The 12606-nt window shown below is 43.9% G+C and overlaps 2 protein-coding genes across 2 annotated transcripts; both read right to left on the reverse strand.

Annotated features, from left to right (window-relative positions):
* Positions 1-2072: 2072 nt before the first annotated feature.
* LOC119652160 (odorant receptor 2a-like) lies at positions 2073-2463 on the reverse strand. Its single transcript, XM_038056106.1, has 2 exons — positions 2215-2463; positions 2073-2153 (listed from the first exon to the last, which is right to left on the reverse strand). The coding sequence occupies exons 1-2, from the start codon at positions 2461-2463 to the stop codon at positions 2103-2105; spliced, it is 300 nt and encodes a 99-aa protein (XP_037912034.1). The 3' UTR covers positions 2073-2102.
* Positions 2464-2625: 162 nt separating this feature from the next.
* Positions 2626-3363, reverse strand: LOC119652161 (odorant receptor 2a-like). The gene has a single exon (XM_038056107.1). It carries the CDS (start codon positions 3361-3363, stop codon positions 2626-2628), a length of 738 nt encoding a protein of 245 aa, XP_037912035.1.
* Positions 3364-12606: the final 9243 nt, after the last annotated feature.

Genomic DNA, 12606 nt, shown 5'->3' on the forward strand with positions numbered 1-12606 from the left:
ACGGACAAGAAATTAGTTAGATCGTGACGTTTTTGTCGACTGACCACCGAATTTACGTTCAGTAATACCACTTTAGTGGACATTACTGGGGGACACTTGGCAGAGGAAGGAGAGGAGAGCGAGTCTCTTCTCCATCGGCGAGGAAAGGGAGTTGTATGTGGGGAGGAATGAGGTGAGTTGGGAGGCTAGTTGGGTGGTGGAGGTGTTGAAGAGGGAGTGGATCTCGGAGTCGAGGTCAAAGGTGGGGACTGGGCGCGAGGCGTTCCTGGCCATCGCAGCGTAAGAGAGTGGTGGGGACGTAGGGTTGTACGGGGCGGGGACCTGAACGGGTTTTGGTTGGGGACCGGGTTTGGTTGGTGGAGCAGGGTTATGCTTTGTGGGGGGTGATTGTTGTGTTTGGCGGACGCGGGCTTGCACGAACATCGGGCAGTTGCGATAACTAGCCGGATGAGTGTTGGCTCCGCAGTTGATGCAGGATGGATTTTCTTCCTGCTTCTTTGGGCATTGTCGTGGCCCGTGAGGGGTGTTGCATTTAACGCAATGGTAAGCCAGATTGCAATTTGACGCTGCATGCCCAATGCGCTGGCAGTTCCGGCATTGGGTGATTTCGTGTAGCTGGACGGCTTCGACCTTCACGATGCAGTGAAACATCGCCCTGGCTTTCGTGAGAGTGGCCTGCTGGAATTTGGGGGAAAACGTTACAAGGAAGAGGTGGAGAGGTTTCGCGTTTCGTCGGGAGGAGCTAGTCTCGTATTGACGAACGCTGATGGCTTCGGAGATGCCGAGGCGGTGTAGCTCCTTGAGGATTTCATCGGGAGAGTGTGTATAATCTAGTCCTCGGAGGACTAGGTTGATTGGTTTGAGGTGTGACGGAGTATACGTGAAGAAGGGGTGGTTTCCTTCTTTAAGTAGGTTTTTTGCAGAATCGTAATCTGCCTGGGAGGTGGCGAGGACGTGGGTTGAGCGTATTGATGTTTTTTTAAGGGATATATTGTTGGGGATTGTGGACAGAATTTTGTTAGTGATATCTTTAGTGGTTGTGGGGTCAGCGCGGATAATTAGCGGCGGGAATTTTTCCTGACTTACCCTTGGTGGGGTGGATTTGGCTGGTTGAGCGGCTTGCTGCGTGGTTGTGGTGGTTGTTATCGGGGTGTGTGTGGTTGGTTGTTGTAGTTGTCGGGCTGGATGTTCGGTGACATTCGTTGTTGTTGTCGTTAGATGGGGTGAGGGTGTAGATGCTATTGCTGAGGCTATTTTTTGTTGTGGCTTCGGTGTGGGAATTTCCATTTCTGCCATCGACCGTTCTTCTTGGTTCTCATGAATTGATGTAGTTGCTGTATTGGGTTGCTGAGATGACTTGTTGAGGGCGATGGTAGATTCCACTAATGAAGAGCTGAACAACGCAGAGAGCCGGTCGTACCGGCTTGTCATCTCCTTCAGGGAGGTTCTCAGTTCTTGTACCTGTCTCCGCAGGGCGGCGACATCGTCTTGATCGTCGTCTGACGTTTCGCGAGCCATGTCCGACTCGCTATCTTCTCGGGCGGGTTCCCGACTGGCTTCGGGACTTGATGGAGCCTCGCTTTCGCTGTCCCCAAGGGGGTGAATCCTCTTGGGCTCAGGATCCATCCCCTGGGGCGACAGTGACCTGTCCTCAACCGGGCGCTTTGACATAGCGCCTCGCCACTGAATGTTTGATCGAAAACACTACGGTCGCGATTGTGTTTTGTTTTGTTTTTCACTCCGCACTTTGGATTTTTCACTCGGCACTTTCGTGAGCACACGTCCGATCGTCTCGGACGCTTGAGACTGACTGAACTGTGAAGGTCTGAGTTTTCACTTCATATATTACGTAGACTCAATCAATAAGTGAATCTTTTCTCGAAAAAAAACAAGAACATAGCAAGTGTTAACGTTTTTTAAAGTACATAGAATATTGGAACAATTAAAGAAATATTAGCTGTAATTGCAGATTCTGCTATCGCATATTTTACTGCATATCTAAAGCAAAGATCCTACTGATGCATATGCTCAATTGATTGATTGATTTAGATCATAATTTTATTGAAAATCTGTGACACCATCCCACCATCGACTAAACATTCCTAACGCATTTGATTTACAATCGCAAAAAGTGAGTAGGCGCTCTTGAAAACCTGTGAAAAGAAATATAGCATCAATGGTAGGTAAATGTGTAGAAAATTAAGGTACACTTACCGCAAGTAAAGTTGATAGCGAAACCCTTACAATTCCGCCAGCATATATGACAGTAGGTTTTTGTGTCCTTTGCATAGTAAATAGCAAAGCCTGTTTAAATTTCCGGTCCCGATCCATCCAATTGCAAGAGTACAATGCGTCAGTGAATTGGTCATTTTCATAAACAATTTCGTTTCCACAGTAACAAGGCAGGCAAATCTCACTGGCCATACATATGAAATATGCTGCCGTATAGAGAACCTCCGCCATACTGTCAACATAAAAAATATAAATGGCTGTGATGCAAAGAGTGAACTCAGTTACGAAAAACTGCATGAGTAGAACTCCACTGAATGTTTCTTCAAAAACGTTCCGGTATCTGAAATATTTGTAATTTAATAATTCATCTACAATGCCAATGACATTCAAGTCTTACTCCAATAGTATCTTGTAATCACCAATGCATTTCACCAGCTCCTCATAGTATTCTTCACTGGTTTTCCGTAGGCCGTGCCCAATTTTCGATACCCTGATGTTGAGGGCCCGGAAATGTCCTTTCAGAATCCACAAATATAAACCGGGATAGGAGTCGTTTAACATGTTTTGGTAAATGCTAATCCAGATTCCGATGAGCTGATATGTGGTAATTATATAATATGTAGTGTCAGAATTTTCCCAATCGACCGGAAACCATGCACTGTAGAGCAGTCGTCTCTTTTCCGAAAAGATAGCAGGTAAAAAACATGTCGATGCAACCACAGTGAACGGAATGAAGTAGCTAACCAGGATGCGGTTAGCAGTCTTGACGATTCGCTCTAAGTACCTCTGTTCATCGCGATCGTTAACTTCCTCCACACGATTATCCAAATGTTCCAAGAGCTCATTAATTCGACGAAGCTGCTTGCGCTTAAAAAATGTGTCCAGTGACTGTATGGTACACAATGTTTCAGCAAAGGTCACTGAGGTATTTTGAAATAGCTGACTCGGATCTTCTGATAGGAAAAGATCGACAACCATGGTAATCGGATAGTAAACTGTCACAATGGTATTCAGGAGGAATGAATAAATATAGTATGATACGCTGGCATTTTTGGCTGGATAGAGCCCAAGATACTCTAACGCTAGCAAAATTATACGGAATACTCTTTTTGTTTCGTATTTAGCATGCATCTGGGCCAGTTCAATGTATTACCAGCAATGAGCAGATTTCTCAACGCCGACCCTCCACTTTGAGAGAAAAAAAGTATTACTAGATATTGTATATACAGGTATACATACGTACCTGTAACGAAAATCTACTGCTTCCCCGTCGAACTTTTCGTCCTGTTGCACTAATTTTGATTGCTGTCGTAGTGATTTCAAGTTCGTGGTAAACCCCAAGATATAAAATAATCTTTTCTTTAATTTTTTTAACCGAAAAACGCCTGAAAAAGTTCAGATTGTGGAATTCTTTCTCATGTCAAATTATTATACAGGGTCCGGCAGCATAACTTCCTTTTTTAAAATGCGCGCCACTCAGTTAGTTGATGTCATAGCGGAGCGCTACTGGTCTCGTTGAAGAGAGGATACTGTAAAGTTTTGTCCCGACACGGTTCAGTCGCCATCATGCGTTGGAATAGTGAGGAGCGTGCCTTTGCCGTTGAGGTTTACTTTTCAACCGGATGTTCGGTTATTGCAACACAGCGTGCATTTCGGAATCGCTTTAATTTAGCCCCGTTGGCTCCCGTCCCAGACCGCAAATCAATTGTTACATGGGTCACTACATTCAGACAAACTGCAAGTGCGACAAAAGGAATAACTGGAGTCCCTCGGCCCGTTAGATCACCTGAGAACATTGAAGCAGTGAGAGCGTCAATGTTGCGATCGCCACGGCGTTCTGCGCGCAAACACGCATCTGCCCTTGGACTATCCGATCGTTCTGTGACAAAAATTCTTCGTGATGATCTTCATTTTCATCCCTATAAGATGGCGATAGTGCAGGAACTTTCAGAACCTGACTTCAATTCTCGGATGAACGCGTGTGAGCTTCTTCTTGATGTGATTCCCGAGGGTGCTATTGTTTTTTTTAGCGATGAAGCCCATTTTCATTTGTGTGGGTCGGTTAACAAACAAAACATGCGCTACTGAGCTGACACCCACCCTCGAGAATTGCATCAAAAGCCTTTGCATTCACCCAAAGTCACAGTGTGGTGTGCAATTTCCTCAGCTGGAATTATTGGCCCCTGGTTTTTTGAGAAAAATGAGGTTACAGTGACAGTGAATTCGGACCGGTATGTAAACATGCTACAGAATTTTTTTTTCCCACGGCTAGAAAATTTAGATTTGGGGGTTACTTCGTTCCAACAAGACGGTGCAACAGCACACACTTCAAGAGCATTGATGGCTGTTTTGAAGGAACACTTTACAGAGCGCCTTATCTCAATTAGAGGCGATTTGGAATGCCCGGCACGCTCTCCCGATCTGTCCCCTTGTGATTTTTTTCTATGGGGTTTTTTGAAATCCCGTGTTTATGTGTACCGTCCAAGAACCCTACAAGATTTGAAGACCAACATCCAAGATGAAATTGCCAACATAACACCTGCTATGCTAATAAGAGTCATGACAAACGCCAGAAATCGGTTTACGCAATGTATGGAGAATGGGGGACGTCCCCTAACAGATTTGATCTTCAAAACAATGTAAGTAAAAACTTTAGGCATGTACTTACAGTATAAAAAATAAATAAATATTTTCCGATGCATACAATAGTTTTTATTGAGTTTTGAAGAAAGGAAGTTATGCTGCCGCACCCTGTACTATATTATTAAATTAGTCCGACGCATATTTATCATCAAGTCCAAGTATCTTTATCGTGATCTTTGAAAATGGCATACTGATGGTTGTCGTCTGTATCTATCTGTACCATTTATTGACAAAGCTAAAATCTACTGCACTTCAAATATTAAGTCTTTTTAAAGGTATATAATTACTCATTGGGGTACGTGTCAAAGCAGCTGGAATTCTAGGCAATTGCCCTTTATATTTTATTTTATATACTTAAGCAAATTGTAAGGGCCAACAATTGTTTGTAAATCACGGAAATTAATTTTCACAATTTGTGTAGAGCCCCACCCCACTTGCCATACTTTGACTCAAACCATCAATTTACTGAAACAAACTCATTTATTTATACTGATAAACCATCTGTTTGTGCCTTGGTAGATATGTAGGTATCAGTGGCCGCTTCGATGAGCCCAATTAGCGCTTTGATGCGCCGTTTTGATGCCACAAACTCCTAAGACCGTGACTGTTGTTATGGGAGCAGGGAAGCAGAGTCAGCCGGTTCGGATCTTCAGAGCCAGCCCGTAGCATTCACGAAGGAAAGCACCTCTCTCTGAGGTCCCTAAAGAATGGTTTACCCAGTGTCCGTAGCCTGACTCTAGCCAGAACTGGGCAATCGCAGAGAAAGTGCGTTAGGGTTTCCCTTCCTTCTCCGTAGCGTCTGCAATGCGAGATGTAGGGTATGCCGAGTCAAGCGGCATGGTCCTCTATGGGCCAGTGCCCCGTGCAGACCGCCGTAGCCTTGAATGCATTTGCACGCGTATGGCACAGGAGCTCTCGTGATCGGGCTATGTTATAAACGGGCCAAATTCTCCTTGACTTGGCACAGCTTGTAAGCCTTCGCCATCTCTGGCCCGCGGCTGCTAGGTAGTGCGAGTAGACTCGGCCCCCGACAGCCGCCAGCGGAACACCGATTGTATTCACCGAGGGACTACTAAGAGCTGAGCCTTGCCTGGCCAATCCGACAACCCGCTCATTCCCCTCTATGTTCCTATGCCCGGGAACCCAGAGGAGAGTGACCTTAAGCGTGCCGCCCAGATGTTTGAGCACATCTCTGCACTGTCCCACCAGCCGGGAAGATGTCGTCGTTGAATACAAGGCCTTGATGGCCGCTTGGCTGTCGGTCAGAATGGCTATGTTACGCTTGGGGCTCGAATCACGCTCCAGCCATCATCTGGGAGACCATATAGTTTGGGTACACCGTGTGTATTCGAGAAAACCCCCGTGAGGACTCCATAGGCCATCTTTTATCCGTCCGTAAATAATACCGTGTCATAGTTTTGCAACACGCCGCCGGTCTTCCACTTTGCCCTGGTTGGAAGGTCCACAGCAAAGTTTCTCGTGAAGTTCAGCTTGCGTGTGACATAGTCCGTGGGGGATGCCCAGATTTCTCGAGGTATTTCATCTAGGATGTTGCTGTGGCCGTAAGACTTCACTGTCCAGCATCCGAGCTCACGTAGTCTGACGACACTGCACGCTGCAACATATTTGATGTGGAGGTTTAGGGGGAGGAAATACAGGAATACATTGAGAGCATCTGCCGGGCAGGACTGCAGAGCCCCCGTAGCACCTGCACACGCGGTTCTTTGAATCCTATTAAGCTTCGTTCTATTGTATTTCTTCTTCAAAGCCTGCGACCACACAATAGAGCCGTACGTCAGGATCGGACGCACTACAGCGGCGTACATCCAGAGAACCATCCTCGGCCGGAGACCCCATTTCTTTGCAATGGTTCTCTTACAAGCATACCTTCACCCCGCTGCTGTCCAATGTACGTAAAATTTTGTCCATTACTATTAACCAGAGCACTGGTGAAATGGCGCCCTGGGGCGTGCCTCTGTTCACAGCTCTGGTCTATCGACGAAATTAGGCCGAATACCCTGTTCAAACCTTGACTAACAGAGTTGTGTTCCTAAGAAGAATAACCTAACCTATTTAAAGATATCTGTAAAAAGAAGTGGAAAGCAGCTCATTGCTTCTTTTTGCGATTGTGTAGAAATTTTTGTGGATTTCTCATATCCGAAAATGAACAGCAAGTAATCTATATGTATGAAGTATTTCGCGTTATTCACTTTAAAGTGATGTGTGTATCTGATGCGGGAGAAGCCTCTCCGTTAGTGGATGTGTTGCTACCCGACGCAACTCGGAAACATCGGCACCGAAGATCGGATATCTGATGCGTCCTAGCCGAGGCATTCACATAAGGAATACTCTGTGGATTCCGCTTCCTCATTACAGGAGGGACACGTATCATCTTGAATAATTCCTATTCTGAACATATGTCCAGGGAGTGAATTATGGCCAGTCAAAATGCCTACAATACTCCTGCAAGTCCTCCTGCTTTTCAACAAGATAAACTTTGTGGGTCGCATGTTCGGTTTTGACGGATGTCTCTAGCAACATTAAGGCCCTGCCACCTCTCATTGTGGGAAGCTTTTTCCTAGTTTTTGAAGACAGCCTTAGCCAATGTTACTGGTACTCCAATTGCTGGTTCCGGTCGCGGCATGGGGGAGATTAAACCCTCTTTTGCTAAAGCATCCGAGATTTCATTTGCCTCTATATCACAATCACAATCACCACCAAAGTAGTTCAACCGTATTGAATCTAGAGATAGAGTTCAAACGGTTTCTGCATTTCTAAGCAATTTTTGAAGTGACCAAAAGACTACAAAACGCCCTCAATGTAGCCTGGCTATCACTGCAGATTGTGATGCGCCTGCCCTTCAACCGCTCATCAATCACCCAGTTTGCCGCCCTTAGGATCGCATATACTTCGGCCAACGGTATAGAAGACCTCCGTATATCCCGCAATGCATTCCTCTGGGACTTCCCAGTTCTCTCCACGGATAACTTCATATCTCCCGAGAATGGGAAGGCATTGCGAAAACTGGAGTCAGTACTCCCAGCAACTCTTCCAATACTCTGTGCCCCCGCGTCCGTTATTTCGATCTAATTGATCTAATCGAATCAGTCTATGAATTGCTCTAATTGCAGTGCTTTGAATAAATATATCCAGCGGCTGCAAATTGAGTAATGCATTTAGAGCTGCCTCGGATGTCGCACTCATAGTGCTGGTAATATCCAGACACATAGTTCTTTTCAATGCGGCTAGTTTACGGTGAAAACCTTTTTGTCTCAATTGGGAAGCATAAGCGAACATTGGCCTAATGATAGCAACGTATATCCACATTACCACATGAGGCCTGATTCCCCCTGTCGAGGAAAGGTCCGTCTGCACAGTCAATAAGCTATCAGAGCTCGTTTCAACTTTACCTCTACATGTTTGTTCCAAAGAAGCTTAGATATTTCACTTCTTCGGAGAGTTGAAGTATTGTACCATTCATGTCTGGTTGGCAAAGTCCATTCAGTTTCCTCCTTTTTGTGAATCATACCATTGTGGTTTTATTTGGATTAATTGAAAGACCTTGCCTAAGGCACCAACTGTCTATCAGATCAACGGCACGTTATATATTTCTACACACCGCTTCAAGATCCCGATCAACAGCAAGCACAGTCACGTTGTGGCGCAGCAGGGTTAACAGCATTCGAAATTTATTTCGAATATCTGATAAGTGGCATACTTTCTGATAAGAAGGAGCTTTTTATGTTTTATTGATGAGATTTTTGTGGGTTTATGCTTGTCTCAGGTTATGGCGATTTTAGTGAGATGCAGTAACAGTTAGAAGGACAGCCGAATTTATTGGTAAGCGTTTTCTATTAACATTCCCATCAATCAACTAAAGTTAACAAAAATCAATTATATGGATTACTTAACATTTATGAAGGGTTTATACCTTTTTTATAATTTTGAGTTGGAGTACTCCTCCTCCAAGTGGTAGCAGACGCGAAGCCGGTGCCGGGTTGCTTCTGACGACTACCCCAAGGTACGTTCTCTTCCCCTGGGTGTCAGTTTCTGACAAACTTCTAACTGCAAGATTCCGGTCCAGGTTAAGGAATATCAGCATTGTATAATGCTATGCACCAACGGAAACTTCCGATGTAGTGGAGAAGGAAATTTTCTAGGAGCAATTAAACGCGGTTGAGGGGAAGCTTACTGAAAGTGATATTGTGCTTATGATGGGTGATCTGAATAGCAAGATGGATATGACAACACCTTGTTCGGGCATGCAGAAGCAGGGTTTTAGTACCGCAACGGTAATGGTGAGAGGTTCGTGGATTTTTGCACCTTCCACCACCTCGTCATTTGTGGCACGAGTACAGAATCTGCCATAAGGTCAGATGGGTTGCATTGACGGCGTATGAGCAATCAGATCGATTACTTTGCGATCAGCAGTAGATTTAGGAGTTGTCTTCCGGATTTGCGTAACAAGAGAGGCACGGACATCGGACTCGACCGCTTGTACCACCCAATTGTCGCTCGACAGTGGAAGAGCCATCTAGCTGATCAAGCGCCACTGAGTAACGCGGCTGCAAATATCGATGAGTATTGGACCGCAATCAAAAATTCCCGTCCTCGAGTCCTGCGCTGGTCATCGGCCATGAGGCGTCGTAAGATCTGGCTGACTCAGGAATCGCGGAAGTGGATCGATAAACGGAAGGGGTTGAAAGCGTCAATAGAGCGCTTCAAATAATGGTGAACGTGACGCTCCTGAACTCCGTTACCGAACGAAATCTCAAGTTCACCGTGACAAGAGAGAATTTGCTATTGCGCTGGTCAGCGAAGCGGAAGATGCTACAGATCACAATTATATCAGGAATGTATACGGCATCACCAACGAGCTTGCTTTGCTACCACATAGCTTTGGGTGGTAATGTGAAAGACGTCAACGGTCAACTTCTCATCCACGATGATTAACAACTTGAACAACTGAAGAGCTGGAAAGAACACTTAACCACGGTTATTAACCGCATTACATCCAGTAAGATTTCTACTCTTGTAGATGAAGTAGGCCGTCACCGTAACGTGCACCTCCAAACAGAAGAGGAATCATTTCGGCCATCAATGTACTCAAACGGAGTAAAGCCCCTGGTTTTGACGGTTTCCCTGCAGAGTTGTTTATTGCCGCACCTGCAGTTACTGCAGATCTGCTACTTTTACTTGTACGGGAATCCTCTTGGGAATCCGAGACTTTCCCAGAGAGTGGAATAAATGGAATGGGATTATCGTTAAAATTCCAAAAACCGGCACGCGTTTTGAGTGTGGCAATTGGAAGTTATCCGGGTGCTCGTCGCAAAGATACTAGCTAAAAGAGCCCTCGTACGCATCAAAGAACATCTCGAAAGTTTCTTCATTGATTTCATGTAGAAGGGACATTCCAGAGAAATGAATGGTTATTATTAGAATGATATACGACAGCGCAAAATGTCGTGCGCCGAGGTAAAATCTCGGAAAATTTTGAGGTCCAAAGCAGAGTCCGCCAGGGCGCCGATATTATTTCTTCTTTTTATCGGTGACGTTCTTCATGCTGCCTTGTCCGGAGAATGTGGAAGAATTCAGTGGACGATGAAACCTTTCCTCAAACACTCGACTACGCTGATGACACCTGTTCGCTATCTCCCCGGTCGTGGACCTCCGCCAAATGACGCTAGATTTAGAAAGGGAGGCAAGAAAAATTAGACTGAATATAAACACCAACAAAATAAAGGTTTTTAGTCTAACGTGTCATCGCACCCTCCCTATTTGCATTAATAGGCGGAACATCGAAGGCATCGATCAATTTGTATATTTAAAAAGGGTGGTTTCCGCTGACTGTGGCACCGAACTAGATGTTGCCCGACGCATTAGTAGTCCTAGATCCGCGTTCGCTGCCCTGTCTAAAATCTAGAAATGCAGTTATCTCAACACTAACATCAAGTTGAAACTGTTCTGAAACTATTTTAAGCGAACAACTTTATCGGCATACAGACAGGGCACCCATATACGCACATTAAACAGCGGGGAGGCAATGCATTGCGGGCTATGCCATGCAGAAGAGTGGAAAAATGGCTCACGATTGGGTCGCCCCAAGGACACTTATCGCAGAACAGTAGAGAGCGAATGCGCGCGTCTCGGGAAGTTATGGGGAGGGGTTATGGCAACCATATTTACATAGTGAAGTCCTAACTATGATTTAGCATTCATTTCAATGCTCGAGCTATCGTATTTTTTAGTTATTATGATTTTAGTGAGGTAAAGACATTTTTTTAGAAATTAATATGCACACCTAGTGCCACAAACACCTGTTCTAGCAGATGCTGCCACTGTCCAAAGTGTCTGGCTGCAGAGGAAACATATTATTATAGTTACACGAATAAAATATATAAAATTAAACTTTTATGCTACGAACTAAATAAATCTACACTTTATTGGATTTTAGGGGGCGTCTAGCGAGAGATTGCCATTATGATAATTGTCTAGCAATGCGAAACTTCATTTCTGACATTATCCCAAAGAAAATATAAAAAAGGTACCCTAGTTAAGTAAGTAAGAATTTTACTGACCTTCATTACCTGTTACTTGCCGAATTCACTACGATTCAAACTCTATCATACGTAATTATTCGTATACCTATGGGGACCTTTTACACATAAACTTTCAAGTTTTATACTACAACGTGGGTCTGAGGTCCGCGGGCTGTTAGACTACTAGAATACGTAAAAGATTTGCACCGGTGAAACCGAGGTGATTACTATAGTCATAGAGATTATCATCCTTTTTTATCTGGATTTGTTGGCGAAACTTTACAGTAGCCGGCAAGTTTAGTTGTCTGTGAATAGATCACAACAGTAACAACAACAAACAAATATGATTCCTAAGTAGATTGATCTAAGAAAACGGCAAAAACAGCAGTTGGTAGGTCATAAATTAGGCAACAAAAATGTATTTTTAGTATCACCCGATCTTCACAGGAGTCTCAGCAACAAAAAAAAACTAGGAGGCTTGGAATTACTATATAATAAATACTATCATTACCTTCAGAAAAAAACGATTCGCTAATTGATTGCGAGTGATCAGAGACACAAACTCTCAAACTTCTAATCAAACTCTGATTAATGAACGAAGGGAAGAAGAGAAAATTCACTACACCTGGCTCAACGCACTGCAGATATCAATTTTAATCCTTGACTGAGGCTTTTCCGACATTATGTCCATTTTATACGTAACTAATTTCAATACAACATACATATGGTGTATACATATGTTATATTGTGGTACATATTGGTTAAAACTGCAAATTTTTGTTTAAGTTACGTTTGAGCAACGTTTTCATTACAGCTACAGGAAAGTTTTGTAATTAGCATCGATTTATAAAAGCCTTGCCATCATTCAATTATTATGGAAGCATTACTTATGAGGAGAATACTTGCAGAAGCACAGGTAACCTGAATATATCTTATTGACTTATAGAAATTTTGTTTCACATTTCCATAACTGTTCAAGTGCATTTACGTATATATCTCGTAAGGGCAATTATAATAAAATTTTTAAACTATGTACGCACATATCGATGTTAATGAATAAATTCAAAATTAAGCCATATAGGTACCACAGAAAGGAAGGATTAATCGGTCGACCAAACTATGTGGTCGGTGTTTCCAGCGAGAAAATCAAATTGAAAAAATTTACCGTCTTTCTTTAATTCGCTGAAGTTTT

This window comes from Hermetia illucens, chromosome 3, assembly GCF_905115235.1.
Source record: "Hermetia illucens chromosome 3, iHerIll2.2.curated.20191125, whole genome shotgun sequence".
Lineage (NCBI taxonomy): Eukaryota > Metazoa > Arthropoda > Insecta > Diptera > Stratiomyidae > Hermetia > Hermetia illucens.